The sequence below is a fragment of the Poromitra crassiceps genome (genome assembly GCF_964638095.1).
Source record: "Poromitra crassiceps genome assembly, chromosome: 1".
Classification (NCBI taxonomy): Eukaryota; Metazoa; Chordata; class Actinopteri; order Beryciformes; family Melamphaidae; genus Poromitra; species Poromitra crassiceps.
In genome coordinates, this window is record NC_139623.1 from 45,051,884 (window position 1) to 45,077,416 (window position 25,533).

Here is a 25,533-nt window from a genome sequence, read left to right on the forward strand (position 1 = left end):
GCGGAGCGCTTTTGGTCACTGCTGGAACCCCAAAAACGATCGATCTGCTTAGTAGGTGAATTTACTTCTATGAAATGTGTTGGCTTTCCTTGAATGCAATTCATGCAACACTTCGCTGCCAGAAAATCAGCAGATGCACTCCGCAGCGGAGCCTGTTTTGGCGAGTCCGCCCACCATGCGAGTGCACCTATATCCTCCCTGCTCAGCGGAGAAGGAGGGAAGTATTGTTGTTGAATGAATTCGTTCATCATACAGTAGCCAGGCTACACTAACCTATGAAAATATTAATTTGGGCTAGGAGTAGCTGGAAATCCCTCCGCTCGCCTTTCAATCCGGGAGCAGGGGATTTCACCTGAAAGTACACAGCAGCACGGGGATGTGGCCGTGCTGCTTGGCTCTGTGTGAAAGCAATTTCTGTGGCGAGGCTACCAGGCTTTACGGGCTTCCCGAACTACAATTTTGCGTGATCTGTGTGTGAAAGAGCCTTGTGTTTTTACAATAGCCGAAATATTCCCACATACAGCTGACGTCGTCTTTTTAGATGGGGGAAAGTTCAGGGGGGTCCTTGCGTTCTCCTGCTTTATCACTCACACGGTTGTAAACACAGTCAGGGACAGGCGTAAGCTGCACGCTGCAAGCGACCTGGGCACGTTGTTTTGGGGAAACAGCTGATACCGTGGGGAAGGTATGATGGCAAATCTTAGTGGTTTTGATACCGTGACTTTTTCAAACCGTGGTATACCTTCAATCATATACCTTTATCAGCCTGTCCTTGATGTATGACTTCATGAAAATCACAAAGAACATTGTGCATTTCCCAGAGCGAGAGGAGGTGAGTTGTGTGTCGTTTATATGCGGCTGCAGTCAAGTACGTTACATCTTGCCTCCGAGGTGGTTTCACTGTGCATTCCATTCCTCCACTTTCTCTTGCCGTGGCTGTCTGCAGCACTATAGCGTCCGGGTGTCACGTGATCGTTGAACGAGGCGAACATTCACTGAAGTATAAATACAACACCATGAGCGACACTTTATTTTTCGTCTGCGACCATGTGCTGAGCGACACTTTCTAATAAGTATAAATTAAGCTTAAGTGTCCAAATGTTCATGTCATTCTGGCCAATACTCCACTTCTGTTATAACATTTCAGTCTGGAATATGGAATATCTTTCAATAATCTTTATGACTAAAAGGCTAAAAGTAATCTCATGTGTAAGAAATGACTCTTCTACATTGAAGTAAAAAAATGTAAATAATTGATTAATTATTATTGGTTTTGGATTTATTTAGCTTCAAGAGTGCATTTTTGTTCGTCTGACCCTCAACACAGGCTTTGAGAATCCCGGGTCGCTTACTGATACTTCTGCTTAAATTAACTCACTCATATTCATTTTGGCTAGTGGAAATTGTAATTGGCTGGTAACTTCTAGCAGCCATATTGGCAGGTGGTCAAAAAAGCTAATTTCAAGCCCTGCAGGAAGAGCAAGTGGTGACATAGGAGTGAGTGAGAAAAGGATCAAATATTGGTGTTTAAGACTGAATAATGACATCACAACTGTTAATTTAAAATGAGTTCTGACTTGACTGACTTCAAATGCCCAAAATCTTTCCACGCCAGCGCTGTTCGGCCCCCAACCCTCAGCAAAATCTGGCCCTCTGGTGGCGAGGACATTTTTTTGTGGTCCTCTCTATCATCAAAGTTCCTGGGTTACGGCATGACAATATTTGTTTGGCCCCCGGCAACAATCTGGGTTTCTCATGTGGCCCCCCATGAAAAAGAATTGCCCACCCCTCTAGCCTCTTAAATTGGTTCTCAAAGTGAACCAGATTCATGCATTTTAGTTTAAAATGTACACATTTTTCTTACAGGGGGCATGGCCCCCCGAACCCCCCAAGAGGGTCCAAGCAAGGTCTACCCACCACAATCTCTCCAAATCCTGTGGGAAACATACAGTTATTAGTATTTTCTTTGTTCTTAAAAATATACATTGCCTGTTTGTGTTTTGCAATATGGATATTGTTTTATTTATAATTAAATTGAGCATTGGGCCTTTATAAGAATGTTTATTTGTATTATTTCAATTGTCACACTCATGGATACATATTTGAGGTTTGTTTATTAATTGGGAAAAGGACCACTGGAACAAACGCCGCGAACATGATCCGGCTACTTTTTCAATCTGACTGGCTACTCAAAAGTTTGGGGAACCCTCTGTGTGTGTGTGTGTGTGTGTGTGTGTGTGTGTGTGTGTGTGTGTGTGTGTGTGTGTGTGTGTGTGTGTGTGTGTGTGTGTGTGTGTATATATATATATATATATATATATATATATATATATATATATGTATATACCGTATATATGTTCTGAGAAAGTTTATTTACAGTTTTATGTGTCGACTTAGCCAGTCAAAGAATGGAGTTATTATGGCCCTAGCGGTGCCTACACAAAGTGACAAAAAAAAAATATATATATATATAGATATATAGATATCTATATCTATATAGATATATAGATATCTATATAGATTTTTTTTCCTTCTTATTTTTATGCCCCATTAGTGCTATTTTTTTTTTTTTTTTATCCTGGTTGCTGCTCCACCCTCTGCCAATCTGGGGAGAGCCTAAACTGGCTCCATGCTTCCTCCGAGACATGGGCAGTTAGCCAGCCGCTTCTTTTCACCTGACAGGGGAAGCTTCACCGGTAGGACATAGCACGTGGGAGGATCACGCTATTCCAACGAGTTCCCCTCCCTCCGAACAGGCGCCCCTAACGACCAGAGGAGGCACCACATCAGCAACCAGGATATTGCATGTTTTGGTGTGGGGTTCCTATATGAAGCAAACCCCCAGGGGGCACGGGGAGAACATGCAAACTCCACACAGAAAGGCCCTTTTGACGACCCCACCCGGGCGGTGGGCACTCGAGGACATGCGGACGGACACGCATTCCTTTAGCGCTCACAGTGTCCCAGGTGGTAATCGAACCCAGGACCTTCTAGCTGTGAGGCGACAGCGCTTACCACTGCACCACGCCCCCTAGCGTCGTGTATACTGTATAAACCCGGCCCATTAAAAGAAGCAGTGGGCACAGTGGATCCAACAGATAGGTGCAACGCTTGCATAACACAATGGGCAACGCGCCACTGTTTCCATTTTAATAAACGTTTTGCTACGTGTTGTCGGGGCTGAACTCAGGCGTGTTGCTGTCTTCATTGAAACAAACCCGTCCTCTACAGCCGGAGAACTATGATACTCTACACTACCTTGCTGCGTACTGATTACTGAATATCTGTCTGGTTGGATTTCAATCATTGTGCCGCACCGGTCCGTGCAGCAGTCGGACAAGACAAGTCTGACGATGGCGATTATTATCTTCATTCATTCATTCATTCATTTTACACACCACACAATTTAAAACTACCAAAGAGGATTAGAGCCACATGTGAAACATTTGAGTTCTGAGTTTAATGTCAGAATTCTGAGGGGGGGAATCAGAATTCTTAGTTCAATGTCAGAATTCTGAGGGGAAAAATCTGAATTCTGAGATTATAGTCAGAATTCTGAGATTAAAGTCAGAATCCTGAGATTAAAGTCAGAATCCTGAGAAGGCAGCGTACTGTTACATGTGACATCACTGATGATGTCGGTGATGATATTACCGATGTAGCCTACTGAAAATGTCATGTCTGGGAAGGAACCCCTGCGTTAGTGTGTTATTGGAGTAGTTAGCTAGTCTCCCTCCCTTTTTAGGCCGGTGCTTGCACTGGCCTATAGGAGCACGTGTGTCCCAATCGCTGCTGTCACCCTTCCTGGCACCCTTTCATCAAGATGGGCTTTTACTTTGAAATTTGTTTTATTTGACGAATGTCCGGTTTCGGACTTCCTGTCTGCCCTGATCTGATCTTGTTTAGCTTGACAGAGTCGCTCACGGAGATGTTATAGAGAGCCGCAGGGATGACGTATTTTTGTAGGCTGAATGCGGAAGTCCCGAACTTCCTGGTTCCACACTGTTTTTGTCTATGGGATTTTTGAATGGGTTTTTGGCGATATGCTTCAAATAATGTCTGTGGGCAACGCAAGTTTAATCAAACGCGAACCAAGGTTCAGCGGGATAATCTTCACACATGAGGACCACTTTCATGAGTTTTGTAGCGTAAATGCGAGCCCTAGAGGTAAAATGCTCGAGCTAAGCTAATCCTGAACTACACACTGTCGCATAGGCTTCACGTCACGTCAGCAGTCAACCTGGACTGTTGTTGATGTGTGCACTGATTACCTCGGGCTGAACGGGGCTGAACCAGGTGAGGGAAAGAGAATTTCCGTGTTCGCCCTTTGAAGTGGTGACGTTATTGACGTATATATCCACATCGACTCAGCAGTGTAGTCTCATTTAGCCGTTTGCTAGCTAGCCGCCCGTTTAACGGCATGTAAAAGCTTCAAAACTCATAAAAGTGGTCTTCATGTGTGAAGATGATGTTACTAAACACTGGTTCGCGTTTGATTAAGCCAGCGTTGCCCAGAGAGATTATTAGAAGCATCGCGCCAAAAACCCATTCAAAACTCCCATAGGCGAAAACTGTATGGAACCAGGGGCGTTAGCATCGATGATTTCCGGACTCGTTACTGCGGCTCTCTATTGCTGTCAAGAGTATGGTCATGTTGCTGCTGTGTGTAGAGGGGTCAGGAGATGTGGGAGATGTGGGGGAGAGGAGTGTGGGAGTGACAAGTGTTTGGAGGAAGACGAGGCGAAGTGCCTACACTGTGATGGTGATCATCATGCGGGTTCAAAACAGTGCCCAAGGAGAGTAAATGAGGTGAAAGTGAATCAGATTAGGGTAAAAGAGAAGGGTATGTCATATGCTGAAGCTGTTAAAAGAGTGGAGAATGAGAGAGATACAATGGAAGAAATTGAAAAGGAACCAGAGAAGAAACAGAAGGGAGTTGAACAAAACATTTGTGTGGACAAAAAAGGTTTTTTGACATTTATGGCCATGGTGATTAATTGTACAGAGCAGATCAAGGGAAAAAAGGAAAAGATTAAGATGATGATGGATGCAGCTAGAAGGTTCTTGAATGTTGTTGACATTTCCGGAGAGGAGATCGAGAAGGCGCTGAGGGATGAGTTCCCGCCGACTGAGTCGTAGAATGGACATATATATCGTGAATGGGAGCACTATGGGTGGATACATGATGAACATTGTAAATAGATTCCACTATAAAGAAGACATCAAATTCCATTTGACCTGTGGAGGGCAGTAATACGCCTAGTAGCGTCTACACTGCCGGAAATCAAAAAGAAGAAGAAGAAGAAGAGTCGCTCACGGCCGGCGCCCATGTTAACGTTACACGCGACGCAACAAATAAACAAACACACATTTCCCAGTGTCTCTGGACATCAACAGTAGCGGGAGACGTCTCCCCTTCCAGCAAATATACATGAATGTTATGCGTAAGGAACATGAACATCTTACCGCGAGGCAGAGAGCTAAGATAAGTAGCTAACAGCTGAGCTAGGTAGGCTATAACTAGCGTGTTAGCCGATCGGAAAAGCATGTAAACAACGGTGAGATCTCCTTTATTAAAGTATGCAACCATTTCCAATGAATGCCTTCAACTTTAAAACAAAACAATGTGCTTCTGCTTACTTCTTACATTCAACTCTGTATGGCAGTGAGTGCAGACAGTGCAACACCAGTGGCATGTAGCCCTCAAGTATTTAAAACAAAAACAATAGTGCTTCTGCTGCTTACTTAGCCTACATTCAACTTTTTATTTATGGCAGACCTGTTCAAAGAATTCAAGGTGGGTTCATTCTTTCAAACGGTGTAAAATAACACGTTTAACAACATATCAAACGGACCTTATCCTGTCACATTAGTTTTTGACATAGCAATGCATTGTGTAACCAAAAAAACGTTTGGCTAACGTTAACGTGTTTTGTAATGGAATCTTTATGGGACACGGCTAATACCTGGCACAGCGTTAGCTAGCATAGTGTAGCACGTGTGCAATGCAAATGGGATCATTATGGAACTATATGGCTAAGTTTGGCTCTTAGCCGTGTCCCATAATGATTCCATTACAAATATTGCATTGCACACGTGACGTGACATGTTATTTTACTAAAAATAATACTGTAGCGTTCCAGGTAATCCAGGTATTACCTGTAATGTGATGTGCAATAGAAGTGTCTAGATTGCAGCTAGGAACTAATGTGTGTGGGTGTGTTCCTAGGGGGAAGGGGGTATATGGGATGAGCGGCAGCGTGGCGGAAGCCAGTCTAGTTATGCGAGGGAACTAGAGCGGGTGTCGTGTGTGGAGCTAGCTGAGAAGCTAGCTGCTAGGAGCTGAATGAGCCTGTGAATAAAGACCCTGTACCAACTACAACTCTCCGTTCCTTGGCGGATACACGATCCGTTACATTGGTGTCAGCAAGTGAAGCGGTAGCGCCTCTGATTCGGTCGAGAGGGGAGAGAGTGAGGAGGAACGGCGAAGGAAAAGTTGGAGATCAGACGGCTCGAGCGACCTAGCGGTAGCAAGCTAGCTGTGTGAGCTAGCTGCTAGGAGCGCCATGTGTGATGGTGCGCTTAGAAGAATGCCTGTCGGCGAACGGGAGAAAAGAGGAGCTGACGACGGGGATCGGCTCGGTGCTGGCGGGCATGGAAGCCCGTTTGTTGAGAGAGGTCAGATGGCTGGCGGAGGCGATTCCTGCCTGGGCAATGGAGCTGTGGCGGGCGCTGCGGGAAGTCGGGCGGCGTGTGGACGAGTTGAGCACAGAGGGAGCGCAGTGTGGAGAACGGCCGGAGGAGCCGCAAAGACTGTGTTGGACCTGTGGAGAGCCGGGCCACGTGGCGAGGTGGTGCCGAGGCGGTCCCGGGAGACGGACCGGGTATGCGGAGCAAAGGTACTGGGGACAGCAGGGAGCCTGCTGGGCATGCGGTGGATCGGGACACATAGCCAGAGAGTGTCAAGAAGCTGTCGGGGACTGGAGAACAGCGGGAGAGGAGAGACGTGCAGGCGGCGGACAGATGAGACTTTGTTGGACGTGCAGTTCGCCTGAGCATTTAGCAAGAGACTGCACTGAGAGTGTGAACGCTGGAAGAGACACACAGCCGGGGGAGCAACAGGCAGAGGAGCAGCGGAGTAGCGGAGCAGTGCAGCAGCCTGAGCAACAAGCGGCGGAGCAGCGGAGCAGTGCAGAGCCAGTCATTCAGGTCAGGAGAGTGTGGACTGCTTGTCCAGATGGACGGGTGTTGCTAACGGCGGAGAAGCCTAGCTGCTCTGCATACCAGCCGGTAGAGGGCAACATCATCATCAGCGACGAGACCATCAGGAGAGCGGGGATCGTTTTGAACAGCCAGAGGGAAGTGAGCGACATCATCTGCAGAGCTGTTACAGTCGGGGGAGCGGCACTCGTGTCTCCGGGTGAGCCTGGGGGGTTACCGCCGGGGGAACCGGCCCAGCCTAGCCGCTACATACCCCCCACGGTTGCACTGCGGAGAGCCGAGGTGGAAATCGACACCGGTGGTGTTCCCCCTGCTGTCCTCAGCACGCCGCTCCCTGGGGGAGCGGGACGGGAGAACGAACGAGTGCAAGAGGTGGAGGAAGACGAGGGAGGCTGTTCAGATGGGGACCTGACAGACGAGGACATAGACGCCATCATGGATGTCGACGAGGAGGAGTGGAAACGCAGACAGATGGAGGACGCGGAGATCGGTCCGGTGTACGGGTGGGTAGCGGCCGGACGCCGGCCCCCTGTGGAGGAGATTCGCACGTGTTCCGGTGACACGAAAGGACTGTGGAACATGTTTTCGGACCTGCAACTGGGTGGAGATGGGGTTTTAGAGAGAAAGGGGCACGGGAAGAGCGGGAACCAGTGGGTTGTACCCAGCTACCTGCGGGGGTTGGTGCTACGGGGGACTCACGGGGGCTGCGGCTGGAAGGGTCATTTCGGGCCTGAAGTGACACTCCGCCGGGTTCGTGAACTTTACTACTGGGGCAAACACAAGGAGGATGTGCGGGACTACTGCCTTCGTTGTGTTGACTGTAATGTGCTTCAGGTGGGACAGAAGCTTTAAAAGGGGGGATGGAAATGGTGGTTTAAATGAATGTGTAAAGAAGAAAAGAGAAATAAGGTAAATGTTGAACTGAAATGATATGTGGGTTGAATTGAAAATGAGTGTAAAGAAAAGAGGGAAAACGTAAATGGGTTTGAGTTAAATTGAAATGTGTGTAAAAAGAGAATTGAAATGTGGGTTGAATTTAGAGGAATGGGGAAAAAGGAAGGAATGAAAAGAAAAGCAAACGGTGGTGGTGGAATGCGGAAAGAAGTGGTGAAATAATAAGAGACTAATTGGGGGAATGCAAAGAATGTTAGTGTTGGTGTGTTTTGGTACAGGGGGGATATGTGTGGGTTGTGGGTGTCAACGTGGGCGTTGACTTATTGTTGGGCGGGGAGTATGTAGCGTTCCAGGTAATCCAGGTATTACCTGTAATGTGATGTGCAATAGAAGTGTCTAGATTGCAGGAACTAATGTGTGTGGGTGTGTTCCTAGGGGGAAGGGGGTATATGGGACGAGCGGCAGCGTGGCAGAAGCCAGTCTAGTTACATGTATGCGAGGGAACTAGAGCGGGTGTCGTGTGTGGAGCTAGCTGAGAAGCTAGCTGCTAGGAGCTGAATGAGCCTGTGAATAAAGACCCTGTACCAACTACAACTCTCCGTTCCTTGGCGGATACACGATCCGTTACAATACATTTTACCATCATTTCAAGTAGAATGATACCACCCAAGTAAGAATATTTCAAGTGTTTCAAGTGCTTCACTGAAATATTTGGACCATAATGATAATACAATTATCTCAACCTTAAAAGGTTACATATAGGTGCCAAAAAGCCATAAATTCACATCAAACAACAAAGAAAAACAACAATTATAATTCAAGTTTAAACAGTAAGTGTGCAGCTGCAGCATTTATTAAAAAAAAAAAAATCTTTATCCTGCATCCCTAAACACAAACAGGGAAAAAAGGTGGAAAATCAGATGACGGCTTATATGTGTTCTGTTGATTGTTAAAATGTGTATGGGTATACATGGGTGATCCCATGCACCGGCCGTATGCCAGGTTTCGACCTGGCCTTGTTTAAAACATGAGTAGCCTATAGAGAGCCAAAGTGAAACGTCACTTCCTGCTTTCTCCCTGTACCAGCGCTGCGAAAAATATGAATGGCGGTGAATGGAGAATAAGGTTACTTTTTTTGATCCCGTTTGAATTGTGCCACGGGGGATGAAGTGTACATGTAGACATCAGGGAGGACAAAAAGAGACCAGAGTTATAAATTCAGAGACACACTTGAATAATACAGTATGTCTCTCTCGCTCTCACTCTCTCTCACACACAATGCGCCACACACAATGAAAAACGAATGTTTTAATACAGTATATTGTGCAGTATAATCTGTGCTTTATTTTGAAAGGGCAGCTTAATTCGTCATGATTGAAGGCTCTATACGGCAGGAAATGGTACTTTCAGTTGTTGATTAGATGACAATTTTCCCGCCATAACTCCCCTTGTCTGTCACTAATCTTGCTCCCCCACTTTTAACTATAACTAGGCGCCCATGCAATAATGTGCGTCTATCTCTGTAGACAGGTTGCTGATTTCTATTCATCTTGAGTGTGTCTCCTCTCTCTCTTCCTCCCTCCCCACACCAGGGAACGGCGAAAGCACCCTCCGTGAGTTCCTGCTCTCCCCCTTCTTGTGGGTGCTGTCCCTGGCCTACCTGGTCGTGTTTGGGGTGAAGACGGCCGCCACCGATTGGGGACAGCTCTTCCTCATCCAGGAGAAAGGCCAGACTGTTCTCATGGGTGCGTGTTTTTCATTGTCTTAGTTCCGGCCACAGCTTGTCATTGGAGTTGATGTAAAGTGATGGGGTGGAGATGCTGACATCACCGTGTCCCCAACAGGCAGCTCCTATATGAGCGCCCTGGAGGTGGGAGGCTTCCTGGGCAGCCTCGCCTCAGGCTTCATCTCCGATAGAGCTGTGGCTCGGGTGAGTGACAGACCACAGTGACAGACCACACCACAGTGACACCTGACAGTGACAGATCACAGTGACAGACCACAGTGACAACTGATCACAGTGACAACTGACAGTGACAGATCACAGTGACCGACGACAGTGACAGACCTCAGTGACAGACCACAGTGACAACTGACAGTGACAGTGACAGATCACAGTGACAGACCACAGCGACAGACCACAGTGACCAATGACAGCGACAGACCACAGTGACAGACCACAGTGACCAATGACAGCGACAGACCACAGTGACAGACCACAGTGACAGATGACAGTGACAGACGACAGTGACAGACCACAGTGACAGATGACAGTGGCAGATCAGTGACAGTCCACAGTGACAGATCACAGTGAGCGACGACAGTGACAGTCCACAGTGACAGATCACAGTGACAGACCACAGTGAGCGTGCGGGCGGGCATATTGGTATAATTTGTGTGTGAGAGACTATCCGATTTCTCTATTTTTTTCCAAGTCAAATGTTCAGGTGTTGCTCTGGCTAACATTTGTGCCCGAGTTTAGAAGTCATGGATGCTTGAATTTCTTCTTCAGGGACTATTTTCTGGCAGAGAGGTACATTTTGTTGTGTCTCTCTCTCTATGTCAGTGTAGGAATTTAACCAGGGGCAAGGGCAAAAATGCCTCCAAGAAATCTCAGAATGCCCTGTGGTAATTCTGATGCAAGCCAAGACACTTAAAGCAGGTTTAAACGCTCTCGCGTTGTTTTATTCACCAACATTAACTCAATTCAAAGTCCAACTTAAATTCCTCCCTTCTCGGGGCTGTTCATTCATGTCCAACAAAGCAGGTGGGGGTTCACATGCGCGTCCTCGCATGTGAGGTTTCCCCATAACGTTGCACTAAGCGCTCCAGTCCTCTGCTACATTCTCCAGTACCTTGCCTTAGTTACCTGCTCCAGCATCTTGCCTGCGTGCGATAAGAGACAGGATTGGTCAGAAATCATAGTAATTTTCATAAGCTTAAGGAGAGGAGTGTAAATGTCACCTACCGCCCGACAGCAAGGAGAGGACCCCCTCTCTCGAGGAGAGCCAGCCACACAGTGAACCTTCAGAGCTCCGTCTGCTATCTAGTTGAGCTGATTGTAGAATCAGTCTCAGCCGTGTGAGCCGCTCCTAACAGCGCGCAGCTGCGAGCGGTCGGCCGCTCCTAACAGCGCGCAGCTGCGAGCGGTCCCACTGAATCAGCAGCTAATTGGGGAACTACCTCTTACTGCTGACGCGGAACCCCGGCTCTGATGTCACTGTCGTGGCTGGCCGTCCTCCCACTCTCACCTGCCGGGGGCTAGGCTGCCGAGACACCACAGCCCCTAAAAAGCATGATCCAGGGGCAAACATTTCCCCCAATATTTTTGATAATTTTATTTTCAGTTAATTCATTTAATTTCCATCTCTAACACACACTCAGCACCTGCAAGCTGGTTGACAGCATACGATGAAGAACACACTCACACAAACAGCGCTGTTGTTCACACTCCGCTTTAGCAACTTTATGCACTAATTACTATTTTTTAAAGTGCCCCAAAATTTTTATAAATGCCCCCAGTTTTTAGACAGAGGGGGCAAAAGTTTCACCCAAAATATTTTTTTATCAATTTCCTACACTGCTGTATGTGGAAAGCATTTCTGAGTTCGACACAGAGGAACACATTTCCTACTTGGTAGTTCACTGTAAATCTCAGATGTTGCAGCTTCCCACCAGTAGACTTTTCAAATTAATGTAAGAATAAAGTAAGTAACTGACAAAAAATAAACCCGGGCAGATTATTCAGTGATGATTTGCCGATCTCAAGCAAGTTTCAAGTCTGCAAATACTAAAATTCATACGGTAATGAAATTAAGGGCAACAATTGGCTATCTAGGAAGTAGCTAAATACATTCACACATCAAAAAAAGCAAGGTGTCCTTTGGAAAATGGATGGTAGTAATGTAAAATATCTGTTAGTGTAGTAAATGTGATAAAATGTACTAAATCCAGTGTGGTCCTTTTAACATGCCTTTTATTTTTATTTTTTACAAGCGTTTCATTCACAATTTAGCTGTAGACAAAAGTGGATTGGCTGATTTGTTCAGGTTCGTTGTCACAGTGTCTCGTCTTTGGCTTCTCCTTGTCCTGCAGCAAGGCTTGGGCACCCATGGCAGCCCTCGCCACAGCCTGCTCCTCCTCATGATGGCTGGCATGTGTGTGTCCATGTATCTGTTCAGGGTCACCGTCACACCTGAAGTCCCTACGGTGAGAATGACTCTATTATTTCTATTGTCAAAAGTGGAGATGGTCCGATCGATCGACAAGCGATCGGGAATCTGCGGATTTTCAGCCTAAAGATGAGATCGGAGTATTCCGATTTATCCTTTTATGTGACGATTGCCAAAACCGATTGATAACGCAAAACGTTTCCGGCAGAGTTGGTCGTATGTAAACACAGCCGAAACATATTGGCGGTGTCATTACAAAGTGTGTGAGACAGACACACAACACATCATCTGTAATGTATGTCAGACCTTGTGGGAGAAGCAAGAGGAATCCTGGCAGCAGACAGTCGAGCAAGATGATAAGCAATTCCTCATACATCGTTTCCTTCACTAGAAGCCCGTGCTGCACTCAGGCTAGCTAACATTAGCTCTAGTTAGCTTGCTGGCATTAGCCGCTTGGTAATGTTACGTTAGTTGGTTTTGCTAGTCTTTACTCTTCTTATCCTGCTTATAAAATCAGATTGCACACCAAACGATGTAAACATTGAGTCTGGAAGTTAAACGTTAGCTAGTTGCTTTGATTGAACCTTGAACTACCGAGACTGCAACACTGAAACGGAAAGTTATTCCTGCATTGGGTCGGGTTGCCAGATACAGTGATCGTTTCCAGCACAAAGACTGCTCAAAAACCACCAAAATGAGCACAAAAGTGCCCAAGCAAATGCAGGTCTATGGCAACAACCTGGTAACGCGCTACCTAAAAGCACATGGGTTTTGTTTACATGATGATCACATAAATATTGAGGTGGGGGGGTGTAAATACAATCGGCGGTTCCGATTGTATTTACACTTCCTGTGGCTCATAAACCTAGTCTGACACATAATGTGAGTTAAACTAGATTTGTAATAGAAAACACTCAAGCACACTCAAAATGGATTAAAAACTCACTGGGTGCAGGGCAAGCAAAGAGTTCAGTAAAGAGAGAAAAAGCCAGCACTCCAAATGTCCTTTCCCAGGTTTTAATAGTTCCTCAAACCGGGCAGCGGCAACGAACGTTTCAGCCAAAGGCCTTCCTCATACGTACTGACTAAACTAGATTTGACCAGGTGAGTCAGACTAGTTTGAGCAGGTAAAACAGCCGGCGTTTTGAACAGGAAGTCGCGATACAATGGGTCAAGTGGGCGGGGCTGCATAAGGTGAATAATACTGCTATAAAATCTGATATGGGGGGGGGGGGGAACGGCATAACGATCGGTAGGGCAGATATTGCTCATAGATGATCGGTGGCAAAAGACGCGAGTGCCCCTCGTCAAAAGTGTGAAATGCATGATGATGTTAGTCCCTTGCCAGTATCGTGAATGTATCATGATGATGTTAGTCCCTTGCCAGTATCGTGAATGTATCATGATGATGTTAGTCCCTTGTCAGTATCGTGAATGTATCATGATGATGTTAGTCCCTTGTCAGTATCGTGAATGTATCATGATGATGTTAGTCCCTTGTCAGTATCGTGAATGTATCATGATGATGTTATCAGTATCATGATGATGTTAGTCCCTTGCCAGTATCGTGAATGTATCATGATGATGTTAGTCCCTTGTCAGTATCGTGAATGTATCATGATGATGTTATCAGTATCATGATGATGTTAGTCCCTTGTCAGTATCGTGAATGTCAAAGAGGTTGTTTTCTTTGTTCAGGAGGCTTTTTGGGTCCAAGCCATCCATCCCATCTCTGTCCTCATTGGCGTGTCAGAAAAAGAGGTATGCTCATATCATACATTTCAATTCCAACTTCACAGGGATCAAAATGATTTGTGTTGAAACTTGTGAAAAAGCATTCAAGAACATCATACTGTATGTTCTTCTTACTCTCATCCACAGATCTGGATCCTGTTCCTTGGTGCTATGTTTGGATTTTCTTCTTATGGACCAATTGCCTTGTTTGGCGTGATAGCCAGTGAAAGTGCCCCTTCAAACTATTGTGGAACCTCCCATGCTGTTGTTGCTCTCATGGCTAATGGTAAGTTTGCCGGCTCACCACCAAAACATCCCTGTTATCTTCATTCACTTCCATTATGTGTAACGTATTGCCTGTTCGCAACCCGTTCACGACTCTTCTCGTCCCTGGCACCTCAATGGTGGAACGAGCTCCCACCTTCGGTCAGGACGGCCGAATCACTGCCGATCTTTCGGCAAAGACTAAAAACACACCTTTTCAGGCTCCACCTGGGCCCTTCTTGAACTAACATCTTTCTCTCTCTCTCTCTCTCTCTCTCTCTCTCTCTCTCTCTCTCTCTCTAAAACAAAACAAAAAAAACACTTTACCACTATTCCTTCAGAAGTTGTAGCTCTATTGCTCTATATGTTATTGTAAGTCGCTTTGGACAAAAGCGTCTGCCAAATGACGTAATGTAATGTAATGTAATGTAACATGGCTTTCTTTTGCTGCAGTGGGGGCTTTTATGGCGGGGCTGCCCTTCAGCACTATTGCCAAGCAGCACAGCTGGGACACGGCCTTCTGGATAGCCGAGGTGACGATGGCCGTCGCCACCGTCGGCTTCTTCCTCGTGCGCAACATGCGAACCAAAATGGGACGTATTGCCGAGAAAACGGACTAAATAAATACCTTCCTGAAACGAGCCGACTGTCGCTGCGCTGCTATGTGGCTAGACGGATGGTGTTCTTCCTCTGTTGACTGCTCACCCTTTATACAGGATATTGTTGTACATCGAATACATCTGCAGTTCCACCAATCTACCACTGTCAAAAAGTGACTCATCTCATTTCTTACGGAAATAGCGGCTGTAGATACTCAGGAGGGAAATTTTCTTTTTGAATGAAACTCCAGTGTCACACGTTACACACAGAGATATATTTACATAGGCACTCCATATATTTTTCATATTCAGAAAATGGTTGTTTCAGTCACAAGCTAACATTTTGGTGCTTCCCGTGACATCTGGACACTTTTCACTTTTGACCACTTTGATGGATTATGAAAGCGTTCTGCTCAACATACTTAACGTTTGAATGGAATGTTTTGAATGTTACAAGAATGTGTGCTGCTCATTACATGACTTGCCTTCAGTAGAGGAGAGTTATCTTGAAGTTACTGAATGTTTAGTGACGGGTCTCCATATTCTAGGCTATTTTATGTCTAGATATTTGCACAAAATGTTGCACAAAATATCATTGTTCCCTTTATACCTCATTCATTCATTCATTCATAGCAATTTAAAGAAGTTATTATTCACAAAAGAAACACAATGCAAGAGCATATTTTTATACACCACACTGCTACATGATACCGTATACTTGGATGTGATCTTCTTAGGTCATGTCAAACTTTGAAGGCTGATATGTTTTAAAGGATTGGAATATTATAAGATTGCCATTGATTGTAGCTATAGCCAAGAGCTACTGAAATTTGATTTTTCTTTTTCATCTCCAAAATCAAAATGTGTATTCAACCCTTCTTTGTTAATAATGACCGAAAGTTCTATGCCCAGTGCCACTGTTTTTACATATTCGGCTACATGAATCATGATACGGACTTAAGGACACACAAATGTGAATTTTCTGTCTGTTTTTGTAATGTCTCTGTGTAAATTATGCAGTTCAACTCAGATTAAATCTCCTTGTTAGTAGGCTTAACATCCTACCTTCAAGGTAAACCTGAGATTTTGTCTCCATCAGCCAATTTTGAAAGAGTTTCTGTTCAGTTTTGTAAGAGCACTCTACAGACACACTAATGCAGAAAACAAGTAGACATCTAAGACAAAATGTACCTATATAAAAGGTGCCAGGCTAAGACTTTTGCACATATATAGGCTACATTTAAAATTACATATCAGCCAGCCAGTGATGTCCACCACTGAGATGCACTCTTGTATGTATTGTTTGTATAATCAATACAATGGTAACTAATTCTAATACAAAATTTTGATCGTACTGTATTATTACCATCCTTTGTTTGAGAGATGTACTGTCCTATATGGTCTGTTTAGGAGGCTTTCCACACTGAGTTAGATTCTAGACTTTGGGGGGTTTACTAGTGATTTTAATGGTCATAAGGTTGGCTGACTGTACTCGGCTGCTCCCACCTTCTTTCCAGGCGAGCCAGAAGTATCTCAAACGAGCCTAAACATAGTTTCATTCAATGTCACGATGCAGCGGGGGGAGGAGTAGTCTACTTCCAAGCATGATTCCTATAGATATTAGTGTTTGCTGGACAGCTAACATTCATAGGCTACATGACTGCAGTTAGTTGCTGCTGAGGCTATGGTCATCTAAGCATTTGTTCATAACGTGAACAGCAGGTGCAAAACAATCATTAAATCAACAAGCATGAGATACTAGCCTATTGCACAGACGTGTATTTTTTTCTTGTCATTCCAAATTTAATCACATTGTGATTAATATTTAATTCAGATACATGTCACTCTTGTGTTAGAGTAAATGGGCATTGACACTGTTTTTATATAACCCTTGATCAATTCTCATTAATCTTTTATCTTTTCTTTTTTATTTGTCTGTAGGCTACATACGTGCACTGCCAAGAGTAGCGGCAGCATTATAAACCAGAGACCAGACTATATCAAAAACATAAACACACAGTGGCGTCTTTCATGCATGCTAGCAAGCGAAACTGTTGTCTGTCTGACTAGAAAGAGATGCAGGATAGCCAAGCGAATGTGATTGGATGAACGTTTGACGCTAGGCCAATCACAGGCAGAGAGGGTGCCTCCCGCATTCGCCATCATCCGATAAAAAATATCGCAGCCGGTCGAGCTAAAAGCGGAAAAGGAAGTCGGTGCTGCTGCGAAACTGTTCCGTCATGGAAAAACGCCACAACGCTACAAATAATCAGTTAATTTACCAACATGGGAACGACGAAATAATATTGTGAAACAAAATGCCGAACAAGAAGGTCGATGACAGGCATTACATGAGGAGAAGCGGAGACAGGCAGCTAATAAAGCGAGGTCCAAAACGGAGCTATCCGTGGTGCTGAAATCAGACTTTCATTATTTCCCCACCTTGGGATATAGCCCTAAGAAAAGTAGCATTTTGAATAAGCATGCTTACTCACTGCCTTCATGTTGAAATCCAGTGTCAAATCATGCAAAACCTACCTCCTTTATACAGAAAACATGAGAGAAACCAATTTCCCTCAAACTTAAGAGTATACCACGCTGGATTTATTTGAGGCTGCAGACTGAGAAAATGCTCATCTTACCCTTAAACATTGGGATACTGCCTATTAGAACACGGCTCTCTCGAATACTCGATTCTGATTGGTCAATCAACAATATTCACCGGTCATTATTTCTCGACAACCGACCGCTGCTCTGCCACACCTGGATTAATCAGTTGGTAAGAGCATTTTGTCCGCAGACGCTACTAATTAGGCCAACCAGTTGCAGCTGTGGTGTCTTGTGTGCCAATTACGAATGAAACCGCTTTGTGTTGAAAACGCTATTAAAAAATCTATTTGAATAATTATTTTTGTCAGATTATTGAATGATTTAGTTGTAGGCCGTGTTCTAAGCGGGATAATGTACTGAGCCGGTGATTACTGGAAATAATGACCTTCAGGTGAATATTAAGCCCTCCGCTGCGCGTCGGGCTAAATCATTCACCTGTCGGTCATTATTTCCACAGTAATCACCGGCTCAGTATACATTATCCCTTACATATACCTGGGGCCGGTTGCACAAAGCACCTTAAGTTAAGATTTTCCATAGGGTCCGAGTTAAGGTGTCCATAAAATAAAATTGGTTGCACAAAACACCCTTAAATCTTCTCCTTAAGGTTAAACATTTTAAGGAAAACATAAGCACAAGATTTAAGGGTGTTTTGTGCAGCTAATTCTATTTTATGGACACCTTAACTCGGACTCTAAGGAAAGTCTTAACCTAAGGTGCTTTGTGCAACCGGCCCCTGGACCTAAACTTCACTATCATGTAAATACGGGGTCCACCCGCTATGCCGACCACCCGCAATGCCGACCTTAGGTTTAGGCGTGGGGGTGGGAGAGGTTAGGTTTTGGGTTAGGGTCTGGGGGAGGTTAGGTTTAGGCATGGGGGGAGGTTAGGTTTGGCGTGGGGGCTGGGAGAGGTTAGCTCCACCGACACGCTGCACGCCGCCTCGCTCAGCTGGTTCTGCTTGTGGGCTATCGGCATTGCGACCTGTCGGCACATAGACGCGGCACCCCAAATACACCATTTATCCCCACCAAATACCAGTCAGTCTGTTTTGGCTTTGTAAAAGCCCAATCAAGTTTTCAAATTCAACCTTTGTTTACGTCTCCGTTGGTAGACTCATTCAAAAAGCAACTTGTTTCAATTCCATGAAATTGATCAATCTTTTATTTTTGTATTCATCGTTTCTGAACAAGTCTATCAACATCACGAATAAACCGACAATTGTACTCACACAATGACACAACGTAACTACCAACCAATTTTTATTGGCTTGTTTATAACAATCATTACACAGAGGTACATCTATAAACAAAGAATAAAAGAAACGGTACACTTGTACTTGATACAGATACCTAAACCCACATGAATATTGCTACTGCTGGTATGCATTTGACATCTCAAGTGAACGTACAGTTTGTCTCTTGGCATTCAAGAAGCCATTATCGACACCTTGTTTTATATGGTTATATACCTCATTAGCTTGGCTAAGAAAACAGATATTCCATTTTTACCATCCTTACAATGTACCATTAAACACTGCATATAGAAAGATTGAAAACCCTTTTCACAGCAGCTATACAAATTTATTGCAATGCTATCACAGAACAGAGACACAACCAACACATGCAATGCACAGGCCTGATAGGGAGGGAGAACTCCGGTACTAGGGATTTTTTTAGGTTTATTGATCAGATTGGTTAAGAAAACTGCATGAGTACAAGAGTTAACATAAGAACAAAGCTTACAAACATTCTAAAACACTGTTCTTCCTCATTATAAACAATAAAACAATGTGTTGCCACGTGAGTTTGTCCAGCCCCACCCCAGCAGATTACAGACTCTCAGTCCCTTATAAAGCATAATGGAATGTTTTCCTCCCAGGCAAGCTCTCTCGGGTTGTAGCCACCTCGGCTGCTGTGTAACGGCACGCTTGCATGTAGACACGGTAACCTGCCCCGCCCCCTCCCCTCCCATTGAAATGAAAACCACTGACATTAACGATGACTGCAATTGTTCTGGTGATGCAAAAATCGTGGGATGTGGTGGAATCCCCGTCTCCAAACGTACTTTTTTATTTCGATAAAAAAAATGTGTTCTCTACAATCAAACTACTAAAAAACCTGTATTTAGAAAATAGTTGATAAAAATATTCCCCTGAATTGTACAAGAAAAAGAGGTACAGGGAGCGCTGATAGAAGATGTGGTTTGAGAGATGTTATTCTGCTGCCTCCTCATCTTTCTCATCGGCTGCATCCTCTGCTGGTGCCTGAAACACACAACATGCAGAGTGTCAAGAGGACAATCTTTACATACAATACACAAAACACCGCATCACATAAAGGCCTTTATGCACTGTCCCACACAAGCCGTACTTCTTCCTCAGCTTTGGCTTCGCCATTCTCGGCGGGAGCCTCTGCCTCCGTCTCCTCGGGCTTGGCCTTCTCTACCTCTTTAGCTTTCTTAGGCTTAGCGGGTGCCTTCTGCAAGCAAAAATATGCAACAGAGCACTCATGATTAGTTCAGCTAAATTACTTCATGATAGATGTAACTTGATGGTCTAATGAAATGTAATATAAAAAAAAAGGTCTAACCTTTGGCTTGGGCTTGGGCTCTGCCTTTGCGGGTGCAGGTCTCTGTGATGAAAAAGAAAAGGTGTTAATGTTTGCTTTCAGCATGCAAAAAAATATAGAAACTTTAGTATATTGTCTAACGTCTAGGACGTTGTAATACGGTGTATACTTACATCTACCAACCTGGCAGACCTCCTCTTGGGCTGTGGAGAAACAGAAGACATGTATTTTTAACATCATCCAATATCCCCTAAAGCAGTGATTCCCAACCAGGGGTACGTGTACCCCTAGGGGTACTTGAGCAGCTTGCAGGGGGTACTTGGAAAGATTGGAGATTACAATTTATTTACAAAATGAAAAAAAAAAAATCCAGGTAATTTCATGGGCCCATTGCTAAAACGTGCAACTAGTTCCCCCTGGCAGGTGTCAAGACTGTTACGCTACTGATAAATGGCTCAAATGTGTCCATGTGTGTGTGTGTGTGTGTGGGGGGGGGGCAGTCCAACCCAAACACAGGCAGTTCAGTGAGGAATATATTTTGTATGGATCTACTTGTACGTCTGCATATTAAACTAAGAGTTATAGAACAAATTTAGGAGAATAATCCACATGCACGAGAGAGGGGGTACTATTGGCATGGCAAAACACCTCAATGGGTACATAAGACAAAAAAGGTTGGGGAACCACTGCCCTAAAGATGGGTTGTTACTGCCCCCTAGTGGGTGAACACACTAATTGTTTCAGAATGCATTGAATGTGAATAAAGCACAACCTATCCAAACAAAATGACGATAAATTGTGTATTCCTTAGCCTACCTCTTCAGCTGCAACGGCTGCCTGTGGGAGATAAAAGAAAGAAAGCCATGTTAGTAATGTGCTGCACACCACGGAGCCTCTGATGGGTTAATTGAGCAGGGGGAGGGAAGGGGGGTTGTGGGCTTTGAGCATTAGTTATGTAACTCAGAAGTAGGCGTGGCCAACTAGGATATGGCTGCACATGCAGCTCATTATACAAAACTTAGTTCCGACGAGCAATATGATTGGTCGCGAGGTTCACCGAGTTCCAAAATCTCACAATGGAAGTCTAGCCTGGCAAGACCTCAGTGCAGAGATATCAGTCCGCGATATTTACATTAATTTGTATCAAGAGATGCTTGGAAAAACTAACAAGGCACCAAAATTGCTTATTGAAGAACTATTTTGTTGGCAAAGTGACAAGTTAAAAAACCGACTTGATTCCCTGTTATTTTGCATGTATATGTAACCTATATATACAATATACAAAGCATTGTGTTATTAAAGCGCGTCGGGCTCGCCAATGGTTGCCTACTATAACACTCTGGCGGCTCTTAGCAGAAGGGGGGAGTGGGCTCCGCCTCCTCACGACACACTCATTCACTGGTAATAAATGGGATTGCCAGACAACAGAGAAAGTGTCCTCCCTCCCCCCCGTGTCGACCCGTGCAGTGAGCGTTCCCGCCATCTATTTGAATCTGTTGCAGAATCTACTAGAACCCCCAGCAACAAGAGCAGCGCTGTGCTGACGGAGGCTCGCCATTGCATAACCTACAACTGGCCTGAGCCGACAATAAATAGAAAGGGACACTCAGCAAACACGACGAAACGCCTTCCAAGAAATACGTTTTCGCCAATGCAAAGAATGGCGGCCGTGCAACACAACAAGCATGAGGCGTAAGGTTGATCACGCAAAAAAAAAAACATTGAAAGCATGTCTTGTGCAAAAGAAAAACCAATAAACAAGACCTCGTTCCATTTTAAACGCGTTTAAAGCCATTGTATGCTAAGCTAAAGCTTAACGTATACCGAATACAAGGGATTACACTCTGCTACTGAATTAACGTTAATTTTTTTCCCATTTCGGGCAGATTTGCCCTCAAATAAACTTTACAATCGACCGTGTAAACGACCCCCTCGGAAATAATCAATATGCCCCCAACTTCCTCTGCAGAAATGCAATCTTACGAGGAGGGAAAACGTCCCCCTCTTTGTCCTGTAGCCTACTGTAGGTAAATGTCGTATTTATAAACAACTGCAGCTGTGCATGTCACCATCCTGCGGTAAAACCCGACAGAAGCCGCCAAAAAATCTCTTAGCACAAAGATAATCACTGCATGAGGAAGATAACAGCAAGAATCAGCCACTCCACACAATCAAAACAGAGCAAACTCCCCTGGCTGCTGCACGACGCGACACTGTTGCCATTCGCTCGAACAAGAAATAAAGGACATTTTGTAGCAATATTTTAACAACTCGAATCGCAAACTGCAACAAGCCCATTTTGCAAATTGCAGTTGTGGTTTGTAAAATGCTGTAACGTATTGCTGAATGCATGAAAAACACCAGTGTACTCACTTTACTCCTTTTAGGCATGGCTGGTTTGTGTGGGGTGATTTAAAAGGAAAAAAAGAGCAAAATGTTACTGAATAGAGGAAAAAATACAGTGGTATATTCAGTATACGCTTGTGCCAGTGCGGTCTATTACAGCGAAGCGAGACGTTAATGTTCCATTGGAAGAAAAACTAGCTCAAACCGGATTGGATTCTCCCCCTCCCTCCTTCCCTATTCAAATCATTATAGTCCCTGCGTGATTGACGGGGCTAAACCCCGCCCCTGGCGCCCGTCGATTGGCTGAAACAGTCGTCAACAACGCGATTTCAAATCCGAGCCGTTACCTGTGTGGCCACGTCACACGTCACTCAACGAATATCTAGAACTATTTGTCTTTTTTCTGAGACCCGCTATAACCACACAAAATACGCATCATTAACGCTGCCTTCCACACAGCTCACAAACATTTGTATTGACCATTTTCGAATATAATATGTTAATATGTCATTCCATTGTTGCTCCCCGTTGAAGGCCTATCTATTTTTGCCCTTTGTTACTCGACTGAAATAAGAAAAGGTGGCATGTGTATTGGCAGTATTGAGAGGGGTGTGTGCTCCCCCAGCCAAGTCTTTTGTACATAAGCTTGGGAAAATGGCGACAGGATCTGTCTGTGTGGTTGCTGCTCCTAGGATATGAGTGTGCTCTTGTGCAACCTCCTCGATGTTGTCACCGTCCATTTCCTCCATTGTGAGCAGCAGAGGAACGTTACAGTCCAAGACATTTATAGTAGGCTACAATTTGTTTCCACTGAAGTCATATTTGAAGTCATTTCCGACTTTTCAGCATGGATACATTCATTCCCCATGAGGTGGATGATATGGACACAACCCCGATAATGTTGCTGCCTGTTGTTTTTTTCACTGCCCCGAGCAAAGTGAGACACGGAGTTGTTTGTGCGTTCACCATGGCATGTACAGACCTGCCTATACTTCCAGAGAATGAGAAATTAATTCCACTTGTTCCAGAATGCTTTTATTTATTATCTCATTATGTTACAGAAAAATAAATAAATAATATGCTATGTTTAAAATAACAACAAATACCACAGCCCTTTCCCTCCATGTGGCTGACACACCTCCTGCCCTACTGGATTCCTTATAGCTTACACATAGGCCTGCCTGGGCTACTTTTTCCCCATATATATATTTTTTATTCTCTTTTATTTGAAGACAGGTCCAAATTGAAGTTGGAGAAGGAAAAAGTGACCACACCAAAAAATAAATACCAGAAAAATCCTTTAACTCAGCATATCCTCATGTTTTGGGATAAAATATCATATTGTTATCCATGATAGACCACTGTACAACTGTTTAAAATATTCTTAAATTAATGTTTGTTTGTTTGTTTTGCCCCCCCCCCCCCCCCCTCACAAAAAAAGTGTTAAAAAGTAAAAAAGAATTAAACCCATTTTGGCCTAATCGCAGTGTGTTTCAACAGAGGGCGCCATATTAAACACTTGTTTCTTTTAATTACCACTGGGTCAGTACATCAAGCCATGTGTTTCAGTGGTAATTAAAAGAAAAATTTAGATTTTGAGTGCTAGAAACTAGCAAAGATTTGACCTTGGATAAGACGTGGTCGTACGATACGGCCCCACGAGTAAATGGCAAATTCATTCAAGAAGAGGCAAATTGCAGGACAAGTGTTTATACAACAATTTAAATGGTTATTATTATTATTATTATGATTATTAGTGGCCGGGCCAGAGAAGCGGCAGGGCCACTTATTGTATTTGCCTGTATTATTATTAGTGGCCGGGCTAGCGAAGCGGCAGGGCCACTTACTAGCCGCTTTCACACCGGCCTGGAAAGCCGGAAAATGCACGGAAAATGAGATCCGCGCCTCCGATGTGAAAGTTGTGAAGGTGGGTTGGTGGGTAATTGTTGTACGCCTTTCGTTCCGCCAGTGGACCTAGTCACAGCGCCGGGGTTACCCTGCAACCCGCCTCCACCTGAAAGCGTAGCTGCACGTCGTTGGCTGGCGTACATCGGCGATGTTTGGTTGTTGAATGAATTTGTTCATCATACAGTAGCCTAGGCTACACTAACCTATGAAAATATTCATTTGGGCTAGGAGGAGCTGGGTGGAAATGCCTCCACTCGCCTTTCAATCCGGGAGCGGTGGCTGTCACCTGAAAGCACACCCCAAGACGGGAATGTGGCGGTGCTGCTTGGCTGTGTGTGAAAACAATTTCTGTGGCGAGGCTGCCGGCTTTGCGGGCCTTCTGAACTGCAATTTTGCGCGATCTGTGTGTGAAAGCGGCTACTGTATTTGCCTGTATTATTATTAGTGGCCGGGCCAGCGAAGCGGCAGGGCCACTTATTGTATTTGCCTGTATTATTCTTCTTCTTCTTCTCCCAGGAAGTCACTTCTCTCAAACAGGAACTTCTCACCATTTGGAGCCACTAAAGGACAAGGTGTGAAGTTGCCTAGTGCCGCTTTATAAAACTCAGCGTCAACTTAACATCAATCTGGGAACCCATCGGTAAAAACAAAAACAAAAAACAACAACTCCTAACCTCTGGGGGCAGGCTCATTTAATCTATGAATAAACGGAACTCAAGGGACTCTGGTCGGCAGCGGAAGAAAATCCCTTTCCGTTCCCTGCAAGCTCTGCCATAGACCCTTTTCATGGGGGCCATTTTGTGTCGAAAAAGCAGGATAAACACAGGTGCAAGCAAAACACTAATGAGGGTTTCCAACTTCCAATCATGGAAGATGGAAACCCTCATTAGTGTTTTGCTTGCACCTGTGTTTATCCTGCCTTTTCGACACAAAATGGCCCCCATGAAAAGGGTCTATTGGCTCCAACCGACCGGCTCTGACCATTTATGGATTTCCTTTCCCCTCCCTGCATGTCGCTCTCAAATCCGTCCGTCGCTATGAAACAACAATAACAACTCTAGCTCGTTGCTAGTAGCAAGTAGCGACTTGCTATGCACTGAAAATGGTAAGCTTTGACGACACACTCGGTCACGTCCACTCCATTTTGATCCGGTAAAGCGCAGCATGCGAGCCTGCCCCTACAAGTGCTGTTATACGGCTTTTCACGGAGCGTGC

The 25,533-nt window shown here is 44.7% G+C and overlaps 2 protein-coding genes across 2 annotated transcripts in view; one reads left to right on the top strand and one right to left on the bottom strand.

Moving 5' to 3' along the window:
* The window catches only part of slc37a4b (solute carrier family 37 member 4b), a 32,252-nt gene extending 17,070 nt beyond the window's left edge, over positions 1-15,182 (top strand). The window contains exons 5-10 of the mRNA XM_083635514.1: positions 9,708-9,864; positions 9,964-10,045; positions 12,211-12,324; positions 13,986-14,048; positions 14,169-14,307; positions 14,739-15,182. Of these exons, the coding sequence (XP_083491640.1) occupies positions 9,708-9,864; positions 9,964-10,045; positions 12,211-12,324; positions 13,986-14,048; positions 14,169-14,307; positions 14,739-14,905 (722 nt within the window). The 3' untranslated portion in view covers positions 14,906-15,182. The remainder of the gene's footprint in view (positions 1-9,707; positions 9,865-9,963; positions 10,046-12,210; positions 12,325-13,985; positions 14,049-14,168; positions 14,308-14,738) is intronic.
* Positions 15,183-18,739: 3,557 nt separating this feature from the next.
* Positions 18,740-22,612, bottom strand: hmgn1b (high mobility group nucleosome binding domain 1b). The gene is made up of 6 exons (XM_083649031.1): positions 22,438-22,612; positions 20,881-20,901; positions 20,238-20,267; positions 20,086-20,127; positions 19,867-19,974; positions 18,740-19,760 (listed from the first exon to the last, which is right to left on the bottom strand). Exons 1-6 carry the CDS (start codon positions 22,453-22,455, stop codon positions 19,710-19,712), a joined length of 270 nt encoding a protein of 89 aa, XP_083505157.1. The 5' UTR covers positions 22,456-22,612; the 3' UTR covers positions 18,740-19,709.
* Between the last annotated feature and the right edge of the window lie 2,921 nt (positions 22,613-25,533).

Excerpts from the sequence above, each read along its gene's own strand:
- hmgn1b (XM_083649031.1), bottom strand. Across the intron at positions 20,268-20,880 it reads CAGCCGTTGCAGCTGAAGAG|CCCAAGAGGAGGTCTGCCAG; the intron begins GTAGGCTAAGGA and ends GTTTCTCCACAG. Across the intron at positions 19,761-19,866 it reads AAGCCAAAGCTGAGGAAGAA|GCACCAGCAGAGGATGCAGC; the intron begins GTACGGCTTGTG and ends TGTGTGTTTCAG.